This window comes from Amia ocellicauda, chromosome 18 (assembly GCF_036373705.1).
Source record: "Amia ocellicauda isolate fAmiCal2 chromosome 18, fAmiCal2.hap1, whole genome shotgun sequence".
Lineage (NCBI taxonomy): Eukaryota > Metazoa > Chordata > Actinopteri > Amiiformes > Amiidae > Amia > Amia ocellicauda.
Window position 1 is genome coordinate 9,338,402 of NC_089867.1, and position 15,854 is coordinate 9,354,255.

At 34.2% G+C, this 15,854-nt stretch overlaps 2 protein-coding genes across 2 annotated transcripts; both read right to left on the minus strand.

Moving 5' to 3' along the window:
• Nucleotides 1-411: 411 nt before the first annotated feature.
• Nucleotides 412-4,030, minus strand: LOC136713532 (C-C chemokine receptor type 4-like). Its single transcript, XM_066690651.1, has 2 exons — nucleotides 3,866-4,030; nucleotides 412-2,673 (listed from the first exon to the last, which is right to left on the minus strand). The coding sequence occupies exon 2, from the start codon at nucleotides 2,661-2,663 to the stop codon at nucleotides 1,581-1,583; it is 1,083 nt and encodes a 360-aa protein (XP_066546748.1). The 5' UTR covers nucleotides 2,664-2,673; nucleotides 3,866-4,030; the 3' UTR covers nucleotides 412-1,580.
• Nucleotides 4,031-6,809: 2,779 nt separating this feature from the next.
• On the minus strand, nucleotides 6,810-9,707 carry LOC136713505 (C-C chemokine receptor type 4). The gene is made up of 2 exons (XM_066690613.1): nucleotides 9,565-9,707; nucleotides 6,810-8,234 (listed from the first exon to the last, which is right to left on the minus strand). The coding sequence occupies exons 1-2, from the start codon at nucleotides 9,591-9,593 to the stop codon at nucleotides 7,145-7,147; spliced, it is 1,119 nt and encodes a 372-aa protein (XP_066546710.1). The 5' UTR covers nucleotides 9,594-9,707; the 3' UTR covers nucleotides 6,810-7,144.
• Between the last annotated feature and the right edge of the window lie 6,147 nt (nucleotides 9,708-15,854).

A 15,854-nucleotide genomic window follows, 5' to 3' on the forward strand; every position in this document is an offset into this window, starting at 1 on the left:
CACCGAGTGAATGTTTATAGCCCCAAAAGCTGAGCAAGATATTAAGATATTGATATTATTATTATTTCAGATTTAACACAAAGCTAGGAAGTAGAAAAATCTATGGTGTGATTATTTAGTTAGTTAGTTATTTAGTTATTTAGTTAAAACATGCATTATTTTTTCAATTTTAGTCAATAGCTAAGTTCCATTGACAGTACCTTTGGTGCCAAAAAATGTACACTAAATCGCCAGGTACAATATTTATACTCTGAGAGTTGCTTTTCCCAGAATATAATATTTAGGTTTAGATTGGACTTTTTCTCAAAACAAGATTATTTGAATCATGGTTAGGGTTAAGTATGTGTACTCTAATTGCTTCAGAAATCATGCTTGTATAAAAAAGCAATACATTTTCTTGAGCTACTGAAAGTGCGCATTCCTCCCTTCAGCCTAGAGAAATCACATTCATGGATCACCAAAGAATCATGTTTATTTTCTATTTAACGTTTCATGTGAATTAACAGGCAAAGAGAACGATAGTAAATCACACAAAACATGAATATGATAACATTTCATATAAAAAAAAAATATATATATATATAATATCAATATGTATTGCCTCTCACAGGAGGTTATATTTGCAGATGACATTTAGACAAAATAGCTCTGCAAATGTTAGAAAACTTTCACTTCCATTTTCTTTAAATCAGCATGATTTTGTCTAACTTTGTGAATAAGGGTCTCCAAAAAAGTGTCTGGCCTTGCAGTTTAAAATTGCTGACAAAATGGTTGACTGTTGACTATGGTTTCAGAACTATCAGAGCATTTTGCAGGTATTTGTGGTGCTCTCTAAGCTCTGTATAGGATTTTGATTTTAAGTTCAAAGCTTTTCATTCACGTCCCCAAGGATTCCTAGAGATTTGATTGTTATTTTATGAGCGGACAGGGATTCGTCATTTGATATGCATAGATAAAAAAGTTGTATTATACATCTTGCCTTACTAGTACTCGTATTATTTTGATTTCCCCTATGCTCCCTTTCCCGTGGCCCTTGACTGTGACCTAACATCTTGTCTGCACTTAGCTTTTACAATCCAGGATGTAAAACCTCATTTATTGTATTCACTTGTGTAAATTGGAATTTGTAAAATGTATTATGCTTTGAATTGCACTGTATTATGTAATCTGAATTTGTAATGTTTTATGCCTTGTACTGAACTGTATTTTTGCACTTTGTATTGTGCTTATATTTTGTAAGTCGCCCTGGATAAGGGCATCTGCCAAGAAGTAAATAATAAAATAATAATAAATAGATAGGATACCCCTGTTCCCCATTCAATCAAAGCAAGATAATATCCTTTTGGTCACCATGGGGAATTAAAAACACTTGTCAAGATATTTCTTGATTGTGTCCATTCCAAACACTGATCTCGGTCTAAACAGCTCAACAGCTAAACAGATGATGGAGAGATCTTATGCTGAGACCCATTAATGTTGCTTTGAACTTTAATTTGCTTGAACGAATAAATATATATTCCACTAGTACTTAAATGACTGTAATTGCTTATTACAGGGTATTCTTTTATGGTGCAACATTTCTATAGAACTGTAGGAGTATCAGACTCTTCAGTGGATTTTTTAAATGTGAAATATGCAGAGTCTGTTCTAGCTTCAGGCATGGGGGCTTTGCATTGTTTGCACACAACACAATAGGACCACCATGTAAATATGAGCTTCTTAACGAGCTTGTTGAAATCTTGTGCTGCAAAGGCATAGATGACTGGATTCAAACAACAATGAGCAAAACCCAGTGTCTCTGTCCAGTGCAGTGCAAGGCTCAGGTGATTGTTGGACTCACAGTCTTGAAAATATCCCATTTTTGACAAAGACTGTAAAAAAATGACCACATTGTATGGGGTCCAAAACAGTAAGAAAGCCATGACAACGGTGAAGATCAGCCTCACTGCTTTTTCCTTTTTATCATTTCTGCACCTCCTCAAAATGGAGAAGATGCTCAAATAACAGAAAGTCATAACAAACAGAGGAATCAGAAGACCTAAAATGTTAATTTCAAAATTCATGATCAGATGCCACTTGGTGTGCCCCTCTTCACGAAACTCACTTTTGCAAGTTAATTTGCCCAGTTCAGTCTTCACCTGGCTGAACACTATCATAGGAACAGAGGCACAGCAACTGATGGCCCATACAACCAGGCTCACCAGCAATCCATGGGTCACAGACCTGAGATGCAGAGATGCAATAGCATGCACTATTGCCAGATACCGATCTATGCTTATTATCATGATGAAGAAGACGCCAGCATAGAAGCCCATCAAATAGAATCCAGTGATTGCTTTGCACAAAAATCCTCCAAAGACCCACTCAGCCATGGCAGCATAGTGAGACCAGAAGGGTAGAGAGAAGACAAACAGCAAATCTGATATGGCCAAGTTCAGAAGGTACACATCCGTCATCTTCCTAAGCTTTTTGTACTTGATCAGGACGCAGACAACGAGGCCATTTCCAATTAATCCAATAATGAAGATCAAACTGTAAAGTGTGGGAAGAAACCAAGAGCCAAATTCCTTGACATTGTGATTACTGCAGGGCTCGGGAATAGTACCAGGTTCAGCTGAATAGTAATCACTGTAGTCGTACACTCTCATCATTGAGGTATTCATCTCTGAGCTCCTGTGGAGAAATTTTAAAATAAATTAAATTAAATGTCTTTGTTCTTCATTTGATGTTCAAGTAACTACACACAAACATAATATAATATTTATATATGATTACATGATAACACTGCATTTAAAATTTCAAGTTTCATTTTTGTCAGAAACCAAGAGCCAAATTCCTTGACATTGTGAATATTGCAAGGTTCAAATGATATTTCCTCATCATAGTATTCTTTATAATAATCTTGTGTAGTGTTTTGGTCTGAGACATTCATCTTTGAAATCCTGTAGAGACAAAAACTATTAAAACCTGAAATAGCAACAGTGTGTCTCTTTCACTTGACTATCACCAGGTCACTATGCTTTAAATGTTATCTTATAAAATGCTGTTAGATTAATTGCTAACACACTGACTAATATACATTCGTTTTGTTTTTATTCTTACTGGAGGGGTTCTGGCTTTCTAGTCCCCTTGTTTTAAACTGTTTATTAGTATGTGAACTGTTGCATGTTCAATATATAAACATTCTGTTAAATGGGTTTGCTATGGTTTTCTAAAAACCTCACATTTGCATCTCCACAGAAGTAATGTCCATATTGTAGAACTGTTACATGTTACATTACACATCCGAAAATGTCACAATATTAACACAAAAATAACTACAAAAGTACAAAAAGTATAATAATGGCAATAGTAACATATTTAATCAACTTTGCTCTGCTTAATATCCATCTACATAGAAATAACCAAAAACACCCCATTCGCCTAACCCCAGGAAGTTTGAAAATTTATGAAAAATATAGTTCATATGAAGAAGAAAGATTTATTCCAGCTGACAATTTTATTATATGAGTGTTTATATGAATAATCATTTCACATTTATTTTGTAATGACATTCAAAGAAAATAAATTAGACAAATTCATGAAAATAATTTCTCAATCACTTTATTTTACAGTTTGTGGTTAAATATATCACATAATTTTAACAATTCTTGTTTGCCTGTGCACCACCACACTGTCATCATCAGAAATGTCACATTAGGAAATATACCAAAAAGCTGCTCTGTATTTCTATTTGACAATTTTTCATACATTTGTATACTTTACAATCTATCTATCTGTTGTCTATATGTGTATCTTCAAAAAGGTAAGAATAACAATTACAATAAAGGAAATATATAAATTAAAAAGATTTGATGAGACTTACCTTTTCCTTTCTTTGTATAGTGAAGCTCAGAACTGGATCAAACCGTTTTGTTTTTCCCCTGATATTTTAGGAACAAACTGAATTTCTAAATATATATTTATATATTATAATAGTGTGGTATATAATGTTGCTTCTGAGAACCAGCTTGAAATCAGCCTAGATCAGTACTTGGTGACAAATGTTGAAATGGTGTTGGTGATATCCTGTTTCTGACAATAATGATTTTGAGTATGTAAATGTGTGGATGGGAGCTAGAAGAGACAACCTATGAAAAACCTTATGCTATTTAAGGGTTACTGTTCTCATCTAAACAATGTGGGCACAGATTCTTAATGAATTGATTTATAAATATCACAGGAGTACCACATGAATACCTCATGAACCTCATCACATGCATTACATGGATAACAAGGTACAGGTTTATGGACTAGGTTTGGGGTTAGGGTTTATACATGTGATCAGCATTAGATCAGTGGCAGTGCATGAGACATTCATAGGTTTTACAAAGGTCCCTTGGCATTCATTCATTAAGAATTGGTTATTATTATTGTAAAGCGATAGCAAGTTATGAATAACCATTTTGTACTGAGATAACAGTTATTTAGAGCATATTACCAGCTCCCTGGATACCGTTCTCTTCTCATTTTTAAGTTGACTTGTGTCTGTAATTGAGATGGATTGAAAACTAGAAGATAACTGGATTTTCCTGTGTGAACTATAGCCTCTGTACCCTTAGCTGTTAATACAGTGAGAAGAATATTTGTGCCAAACAAAATAAGGCATCCAATTTAGGTTCTTTGAAAAGCCAGACAGTGAAAGTTTCTCTTTTTGCTTATTTTTACTTTTTAAATAAAACACCTTGCTTTCATCCTTCCTAGTACTGAGGTAGTTCATCTTATCATTGTGTTATCCTGAGCCCCATGGATACTGAGATTCTCCTTCATGCCTTTGTTACATCCCGATTGGACTATTGAAATGCACTTTCTGTTAACCTTCCTGCTTGTTCTATAAATCGATTGCAGGTGGTGCAAAATGCTGCAGCTGGGATCTTAACAGGTACTAGGTGGTCAGAGCACATTACTCCAGTCCTCAAGTGTCTCCCTGTCTACAACCACATTCATTTTAAAGTATTATTGGTAACATACAAAGCATTACATGGTCAGGGTACTAGCTACATAACGGCCCTCATTAAGGTTTATGGCCCAGGACGACAGCTGAGATCCACAAACCTTGGACTCTTGCAAAGAATAATCCCTAAACGCGTCACACTTGGTGGGTGTGTTGCTCCTTCCCTGTGGAATTCCCTGCCAAATTTAATCAGAGATTCCTACACAACTGTTGATTTTAAAATTGCCCTGAAAACATTTAATATTTCTACAGCATTTGGTATTCTGTAATGTATTGTATATGCTTCTTAGAACATTGTATTTCAGTCTTGTCCGTATTTTACTCGTATTGATTTATTTATCTATCTATTGTATTTATTGTTCATTTCGTGTATCCTTTGCATTTGTGTCTTGCTATTAACTTGTAAAGCATTTTATGACACACCTCAGGGTGAAAGAGTGGTATATTAAATAAAAGTTATTATTATTATTATTATTATTATTATTATTATTATTATTATTATTATTCCAGCAAACTCTGGCATTCGGTTAGAAAAAATGTATTTTAAGATTTAGAGTTGGCATGCTCACTTGAGTAGTGGTTGTAAAAATTTATTGTGAGGAGAGTTCCTTTGTAGAGAAATGTTTGATTGATAATACATACACATATATAATAAATCTCCTATCTTCAGTTTTGCTCTCTATGTATTTTTTTGCAATATCAGCAAATGTAATACAGCTTGGTTTCTATGTACTAAAAAAGAAAAAGAAAAATATTTCCATAATAGTGGTGACTGATTTGAGAGAGAAGTACGCATGGTTCACTCCTCTCACCAGTGGCAAACTGTGTTGTGGAGCCAGTGCTTGCACCCCCCCCATCCTCTCTTTCAGCCTCCTCCCAGAGAAAGCTGCATTATTGCAAAGATTATTTTCTCCTGGGGGTGGTGGGGTATCTGATTTTGTGAAGCTTTTACTACAGATTAGTGTCTCCAACTGTGGGTGTGGGGGCCGACTGGGCCCTTCAGATCTGACACCAGGGACCATGGCCCCCTTGGTACCAACCTCCCCTCAGTATGCCACTGTCTCTCACCAATGAAGACGTTAGAAACCAGCTGAGAAGGCTAAACAATTGATAGTTATCACAACCCTTTTGTGGTTACATAAAAAGTCACTGCTGTTTAAACTGACCTTTAGTTTGTGCATTAAAACATCCAGAAGCATCCAGTAAGCATCCAGAAAAACCTACTGAATAAGTTCCAACGGTAGAAACTGTATTTTTGTCCAAAACTATTTTTATTCAAAGTGTAAATATTCAAAGGAACAGAGCAAGACAAATACTTTTGTACAATAGACACTGCGTACAACAGAAAGTACTACACTTCATGCCACAGACATTTTGGGAAAAATAGTTTTGACTTCTTTGTTAGAACAACTTACAAAATATACACATTTCACACAACAATACAGTGACCACAAAGACCATACAATATACCCTGTTAAGTCCTTATTGAAGTAAATTAACTAAGGGGAAGTGTAGAAAACAGTGCAACATTCATTTATAGGCTAGTAGTGAGAGTAAAATGCATCAGCACATAAATTCATGTTATTTAGTTATTTACAAGAATGGCTTTGCAGATTATTTCAGTACTGTTCACATCACATTTAAAAATCACATAATCACTACACTATACATATATATATATATATATATATATATATATATATATATATATATATATATATATATATATAATCAAATACAAGGTATTGAGAAAAAATTATGTTGGTTATATATATATATATATATATATATATATATATATATATATATATATATACACACACACACATTCTTTCACATAAAGATAATTGTTTTGGATTCATACAAAAAATGTGATAGGTTTGATCATTATTTACATTTCTTGGCATTGTTCAATAACTAACAATATTTTCTTCCACTCATTTATTTTTCATTATTTCCTTTCCTCACAGGTTGTCACTCAGAGAATGTTGAGTAAATTAATATCAGAGGAGTAAAAATAAAATAAAAATGGTTAACCAGTATAGAATATAGCTATGCATAGGTGTTCAAACTAATACATTTTAAAATAAATCCATACATAATTTCAAAATCAAATTACACTGTGACCCAAATAAAGGCAAAATGGCAAATCTATATGAGCCTTGTCTCATGCATGTCAGTACTAGATCGAGAATAGGTCGAGCTTCCCATATCTGGTCTCTCAGTGACAAACATCATGCACTGCTTGCAGGAAAAGCATTTTGAAGACCATTGATGGAGCAACCTTCTGACTGACTTTTTGAACTCCTGGCCTACAAAAGCATAGATGACTGGATTCAGACAGCAATGGATGAATGAAAAAGTCTCTGTCAGCTGCATCGCATAGCCCATGTAGCGGATGGAGGCGCAATGTTGAAGATAACCCAGGGTCATCAAAGATTGAAGAAAAATCACAATGTTGTAGGGAGCCCAGAAAATGAAATACACGATCACCACGAGAAATATGAGCCTGATTGCTTTTGCTTTTTTATCATTTCTGCACCTCTTTAAAGTTTGAAGGATAAATGAATAACAGAAAATCATGACGGAAAAGGGAATAATGAGACCTACAATATTTACCTCAAAATTGGTGATCAGTTTCCAATTGTCCCTCTGCATTTCAGGAAACTCACTTTTACAAGTTAAGGCTCCTGATTCATTTTTTATTTTACTGAACATTATAGTAGGGAATGAGGCACAAAAGCTGATCATCCATGTTACCATACTGACCACCAATCCAAGGGTCACAGACCTGAGCTTCACCGCAGCAACCGCATGGACAACTGCCAGATATCGATCTACAGTCATAATCATGATGAAGAAGACGCCAGCATAGAAGCCCATCAAATAGAATCCAGTGATTGCTTTGCACAAAAATCCTCCAAAGACCCACTCAGCCATGGCAGCATAGTGAGACCAGAAGGGTAGAGAGAAGACAAACAGCAAATCTGATATGGCCAAGTTCAGAAGGTACACGTCCGTCATGTTTCTCAGCTTTTTGTACTTGATCAGGACGCAGACAACGAGGCCATTTCCAATTAATCCAATAATGAAGACCAAACTGTAAAGCGTGGGAAGAAACCAAGAGCCAAATTCCTTGACATTGTGATTACTGCAGGGCTCGGGAATAGTACCAGGTTCAGCTGAATAGTAATCACTGTAGTCGTACACTCTCATCATTGAGGTATTCATCTCTGAGCTCCTGTGGAGAAATTTTAAAATAAATTAAATTAAATGTCTTTGTTCTTCATTTGATGTTCAAGTAACTATACACAAACATAATATAATATTTATATATATATATATATATATATATATATATATATATATATATATATATATACGATTACATGATAATACTGCATTTAAAAAAATGTAAAATTTTTGTCAGAAATGTATCACCTCATACCAATTAAAATGTTTTGTGTTTGTTTTCTCTGTAATTATTATTATTATTATTATTATTATTATTATTATTATTATTATTATTATTATTATTATTATTAATACTACTACTACTACTACTACTATTACAACTACTACTACTAATAATAATAATAATAATAATAATAATAATAATAATAATAATAATAATAATAATAATGTATTATTGTTGATTTTGTATGTATTAATCATAATACAAAACAGATTTAAACTATTGGACAATTCACTACTACTAGTATTGCTTCTATCGTTATTGGTTTTATGTTCAGTTGATCTGTTCAATTCATATTCCTTTACAACATAATAATAAAAAGCTTTCTTCATGTTTCGGTCCCGTAAATATTTCATAAATAATCTAGAATGGTATAATGAAAACATATTTTTTATTTTAATCAGCGGCAAGTTTCTAAATTGGTTTTCTACGTCTCTTGTGTGTAGTTTGATGAATCAACCATGTGAAAGGTGTATACTGACCCCTGCAGACCTATATTTCAACATATTAATCTTTACATATATTCATATAATATATAAAGAATGTAGAAAATTAAAAGCCACTCTTAAAGGATCTGCTTTCAATCATGTTGGGTAATTAGTTGAAAAAACAAATGTTTATCCTACCTTATCAGTAGGGAGAGGGAAGGACATAATGTATTGTCTTTTTAAAATGTTTACACTATTTACAAGTTTAAACTGTTTGACATTTGTTTCATATAAGAAAGTTACCACCAGGACCTTTGTGCGTAACATGCAGCACAACAAAGTGTAAAACTTGCACGTAGTTCAATAGATGAACATTAGTTAATCTGTAAATAGTTCAATAGATAATTCTTAATAACTTTACCTCTCATTTACCAGTTTGACAGTTTCATACAAAATCTATAATTGTATTATCTCTGCAGATCTACATGCTTTGTTCATTTTAATAAATACATTTTAATAAATATTAAGACATTTTATTGCATACAAGGTAATTCATCTTAAATGTCCAGACACTTTATGTATGAAACAAATAAACTAATAAAAATATATATTTAGCCATGCATATTCTTAAGAACATTGTGTAATTATTATTTTACAATACGACTCACCCGTCTGTATCTGTCTCCCAGCTCTGCATCTTGTGTTATTACATCTAAAGCAAAACGTCCCCAGAGATTGACTAGAAAGTGTTAGGTTTGGTTACATGTGATAAAGCCTAGTTTTAGTAATTTCCTGGTTGAGAAAAAGGTGTGTCTAAGTATTTTATTCTTTTGGTCTCAGGCTTTCAATGCAATGAATATCTTTCTATAAAAAATGTATATATTTAGCATGGAACAGATAAATTAGCATACAATGCACACAATTAATAGTTTGGAAAGTTACCTCTTGAGGTTTCGTCTTTTAAAACAGTTTCTATTTACACCTTATTTACACTAAAACAACTAATCTAGTACTTTTGAAACACATTAGTCTTCTGTATTGATATGATTCTTAATCACACTATCAGTCATAACAGCTGTAATTCTGTGGCCTTAGCAACTTAATGTTTTCTGTTTTAAATATCCCAGAAAGATTCACTTTCATGTGTTTATCTTATCAACTTTTATGAATCTTAGAACTGACTTGTCATCTAGGTGTCAACTTTATATTTAGCCACTTTACTATCATTTCATTTCCACATTCAAAAAACCTTTCCCAAGACCATGCTGATTGATGGATTTGGATCAATGTGTCGAAACCTAAGATGGAATTCCATCAACACTGATCCAGCTAAGAGAGAAGACGTTTTCAACCACATCTGAAAAGATATCATAAGGAAACAAGTATAGTTTAATTAACAATATTTAAATTGATTATAAAATAACATTGTAGCACATGAAGTCTAAGATCACAAGATATGAATTTATTATTCCAGTAGCATTCACTGTAAATGTGTTATTCATTTGGCGGTATTAGAATCACTTTTATTACTCAATCAAAAGAACTCCAGATCATTTATTGTATTTATCATAAGTACTCGTGTTCCTACTATGTCTAAATTAAAGTTTCATGTCAAGATATATACAGTGACAGTGATGTGTTGTTCTTGGGGTCGTATTAACATATTAACTGTATTACTTCTGACACTTCATTCCACAGTTCTGAAACATTCATATAATAAAAACGTAAACCTAACTTTTTCATTCACTTCATGATCTCTGTGTCAAATAAAAACACTGAATCACTGAAGCAAAAATCTGTATATTGCTGTTCATTACCATGATTTTGTGGTTGGATGTGTAACAAAATGTGTTGCAATTTCTTGCCTGCCAACTGAGCCAGTGCTTCATCTAGAAAGACCTGCAGTGCACTCCTGTGACCAGACCTAGACAGTGCAGCTCTCCACACTTAAAGCAGCAGAAGATAAGAACCTGCAAAAGAGGAACTAGATTAGTTTGGTATGGCAATTCCATACACAGTTTTGTTTTCACACCATTTTATGTAATACTACGTAATACTATGTCTGCACTTCTTCTCTTTCTAAATTACTAAATTCAAGACAAGAACAGGGCATATATGATCGTAACACCCGTGTTCCCCTCCGATGTCCAGGATGAGACACTGTTCCCACAGACAGTAAACTGGATGCCCTAGAAAACTAAGCTTTACTCTGGAATCATACACTTCCGAAACTACGACCTCTTGGCTCTTCTCCAAAATCTGTGCATCAGGAAGGGTGTAATCTTGTCAGTTCACACTCATTCTCTGACTCACAGGCCTGGGGAGAAGTAAATAATGCGGTACATCCTTATTTTATAACTTTGTTTGGCCCTCACCTCTCCTGCCTCTATCTTACAGCATGCCTTGTTGAGGGGGTGTAACTTGTTCTGCCCACTGGGGCAATAGTTAATTCATTAATTCAAATAGTTTAGGTTTCTTTTCTGTCCAAACTTGTGGCAGCTTACAAGCTCCAATGGACAAGACAATAGGCCAAAATGAAACAAATGAATCTGTGATATGCAACATAGTACATTAGAAGAGAAACTTCTAAGTTTTTAATTTTAATTTTCGTTAATTTCGTTATACTTCCTAAATTAAGTAGTTAACATAGCAAGCAGATTCCTGGGTTCTCTTCCCATAGTTACCATGTTGTTATCTTAGTTCTTCTTGCTAGTCCTTATTACCTCCTTCTGTTTCCTTATTTCATTATTAGTTCATCTTAATGTATTCATAATAATAATTTGATCTTAGTTGATTATGATGTATGATAAACATTCAATTTAAGGACATGTTGTGGACCTGTATAGGATTACAACCAAGATCTGTGTGTAGAGAGGGATCTGTATTACTGTAAGGTGGACTCCCATGAGAGTTAGGATTTTTGTTTTTCATTTTAGTTTTGTTTCATTTACCTAGAGCACCATGCAAGGATCTCTTATTTCGATTGACCCCGGCTTATGAAAACCCTGGCACCGTGTCCACTTCACTCAGTGCAACACTACTTACACACATATGTATTGTATTTTCTGTCCCTATGCTGACATTGACAATAAAAAAGTGTAAATGACTATGTTTAATGTCCATACATAACATTACATATTCTGATGAGATTTTTTTTATTTTAAGTGTATAGGTTCTGCACTCAAGTCATTATAATCATACTGGTTAAGAGAAACAAAGTGATGCTGTATATCTCAGGACCAACACTACAATGAGCAGAAGTCTGCAGGTAATGTGGGTGGAATTGATAACCCTAATTAGCATAATTACAGCTTTTCTTTAACACAATTATTTTTTGATTCTATAAAAAAAGACTATAGGTTCAAAAAGTATCTTAAAGCAAATAAACTTAAATATCACCAACGAACCCATGTGCTATAGCATTGAGCAGAAATCACAATCACAAAGTACAAATGTGTAGGCTACTCTTTAAGATTTGTGTTTATAAGTAATGGAAAATAGCCCCTGATAATCAAATAGACCTTGATTGGGTGATTTGTATGGCCATTTAGCATTTCTGAACTACATAATTTTATTTACATGGCAGACTTTATAATGGTTACAGACTGTATTTATTAGTATGTTAATTGTTTAATTTCTAAATATTCTGTAAAAACAGGTCTGTTTGGGTCTGCATAGTTAGTAAGGAGCTGTATAATAAGTTGCACTCTAGCTAGTAAGGTCCCAGACAGCAAATTAAGTTGGCCCCATGTTGGTTTATGGTTGGCTTGGTTAGTTGTTAGGTGGCACATTAACCATGGGCTAACATTTTCACAACCTAAAATTGCTGTCTGGCTTACTATCTCTGGAGCTGCCAAGGAAAAAACAGGCTCGGAAACAGAGACTAGTTGATCCTTTGTTTAATACGTAACAGGAATAAGCGTGGTTGTTGTTCTACCAAAACAGGATTTCAAGAAGGAGCTTACAATCTGTACAATGGACATATCTCTACAAGCTGGCTAATATTCTTCGTTACATACAGTGCTGGGTAAAGTAATCGAATTGATGTTTCCCTGTTAAATGGCTATATCTGCTGGAGCTTTCTGACATTGTTCTTGACCTTGCTGTAAGAAATCCACAGCCAGGAGTCCTAAAAAACACTCTAGAAAATGTAATAGCATGTTAACTGAACACAAATAGATTATTAATTAAATAATTGGTCAACATCTATGGATGACACTCAATCTGAAGTGTTACCAAAAACACACGCACTCCTCTGACAGATCCTTAATCAGATATTTAAAGTAACCCAGTGCAAACAGAGAGTCTTGAGTTCTGAGTTCTGAAAAGCATTCCATACATGTGGAGCAAACAAACTAACGGCTTTACCACCAAGAGCAGAGGAAACTAAAGCAGTTTCCAGAATAAACCGTCCTTGAGAACGAGTGTCATGAATGAAGTACAGATGAAACCTAATTTAATTTTCAGTTTCTTTGTAAGTTCTTCTACATGCATCTTAAATTAAAGCTTTTCATCAAGCCAAACCCCTAAATATTTGTATGTGGAAACTCTCTGTAATTGGGTACCTTGTAATGTACTAATATGAGTATCAGTGGGATCATTGTAAAGAGTTCTTGAAAATTGCATATATTTTGCTTTGTCGGCATTCAGCACTACTTTTAAAACAAAGAGGGAATGTTGTAATGTATCAATAGCAGATAGTTGTGAGATAACTTGCTCAACAGAGGGTGCAGGGGAATACAGTACAGTATCATGGGCATAGAAATGCACGTTGCAGTTTTTAATGGAAGCACCAATATCGTGCCAGGGTCAGAAAACTATGGCAGCCTTTCACTTTGTGCATCTATCTAGTCACCACACCGAGGTAGAGTGTATTGAATTCAGGTTAGAGGGATTCTTTTTTCAGAAAGTACACTCAAGTGACTCTTGTGGAAGGTTAAATATTCATATAGATAAAGTTTAGATCAACTTCTGATGACCTCATAAAGCAGGACTAATACAATTTCTATTACTATTATGACATCAATGCTGTTGCCATGGCAACAGTTACTATTCAAACATATTTCATTTACACTTTAACATTATAGAGACTATTTCAACAGCTAATATACAAAACATCTTTCGATCATATTTGAGCATTACAGAGATTATTTCAACAGCTAATATACGATCTTTCAATTATATGTGAGCATTACAGAGATTATTTCAACAGCTATACGATCATCTTTCGATTATATTTGAACATTACAGAGATTATGTCAACAAAATTAAAATATACAATCATCTTTCATTTATATTTGAACATTACTTCATTATTTAATCTTAGCAAAATATCAATTAACTTTAACAATGGATTATAATTCTTCATCAACATCAACTAATGGTAAGAAATAAAGAATAAGGTTAGAAGGTTTTAATTAATCAAACTGTTGATTACTTTTATTATGCACCTATTCATTTTGTTAAGCTTTCTCAATTATGTAAAACTTACTTTAACAAAATTGTAAATATGTTCTTACTCTTGTAAATAAAATTGTGTAAAGTCATCAGCCAAATAAATGAATTCATGAATATGAACTGTTTGAGATTCACTCTTTGACTGTAACTGTGTCTCTGCTGTTTGGAATAATTGGACAGTCATTAATTGTTACTGAGGCTTGTTGTCATCAAGGATCCTCACCTGAAGCTTCATCCACAGTGAGAAAGGATGGAGGGCAGGAGAGGCCAGTGAGAGTAGAGGAGAGACAGAGAAAGTATGGTGGGAAGAGACAGGGAAAGAGGAAGAGAAAGGGTAGAACTTCAGTTCAGAAGAGCCACAAACGACAGTTTAGTGACAGCAGTGCTGAAGGGGAGAGAGAGAGAAAGGTCAAGAGGTTGTGTAGCCCAGTCCTGTTATCCTCGGAAGAAGAGTCTCCTCCCAGCTCTCAGACTTCCACCAGTGACAGCCAGGGGACGGACAGTGGCACACGTCCTGTCCCACTCCCACCTGCCAAATTATCCCCAAGAAGAGGTTAGAGAGGACATAAATGAAATACCTGTAGATATATTCAGGCACAATTCTGTTTCATATTTCATATTTGCAGACCTGTCATGATCAGTTCACAAACAATATATCCCTCAAATATGTATATGTTTGTATGTCCTGGCCTTAATTTTATGAAATTCCTTTCAGATGCTTTTGAAAGGAAGTATTTCGAGACTCACAAGTTTATGCTGGATTCAGGAGGGAAGATGGCATTAAGGTGAGCTATATTCCTTCCAGAATGTATATCCACTGGTCATAGAAATAAAAAAACATACCTACATACATAAATAAACAAACAACCAAACAAATTAATAAACATTTTTAAATGGTTTATTAATTAAAATGTGCTTAATCAAAGTGAGAATGTGCTACAATATTCCATATGTTTCTGTTTCATTTTTATACATTGTTGTATTTTTTTTATATTTAGGTGGCAGTAAAACACATCCCAATTAGGAAAGTGGAATGGGATAAAGTTGTAAGTACATATTGAGTCTTTACTTACCAGTATAGATTTAAAATGATGTTTCCCATTGAAAGATAGGATTTGTTTCAATCTGATCAGTTTAACACTCTAGAACAGTAAGAATAAAACACATAACCTCTCCTGCCTAACTGATGATCAGATACAAACTGGAAATACAATTGTATAGTAAAATGGGACCAACCTCTCTGTCTTACACAGTGTACTTTACATGCATCGTTATTTTTCATGCTTTTCTTCATTCACAATTAGAAGCAATTTTGCAGCTGTTCAGAAGCTTTTCAATAGTGGACTTCTATGTTTTTATGTAGACTGTCGGGGAAAGTAGATTCAGACTTCCCAGGGAGCTGATCCTGATGAGGAAGGTTGGGTTTGGCAGAGCATCGTCAGGAGTCATCCAGCTGCTGGACTGGTTTCAGCGGGAGAACGAATTCCTCCTTGTCCTGGAG

Excerpts from the sequence above, each read along its gene's own strand:
- LOC136713532 (XM_066690651.1), bottom strand. The coding sequence starts at position 2,663 with ATGAATACCTCAATGATGAGAGTGTACGACTACAGTGATTACTATTCA.
- LOC136713505 (XM_066690613.1), bottom strand. The coding sequence starts at position 9,593 with ATGCAGAGCTGGGAGACAGATACAGACGG. Across the intron at positions 8,235-9,564 it reads TGGGAGACAGATACAGACGG|GAGCTCAGAGATGAATACCT; the intron begins GTGAGTCGTATT and ends ATTTCTCCACAG.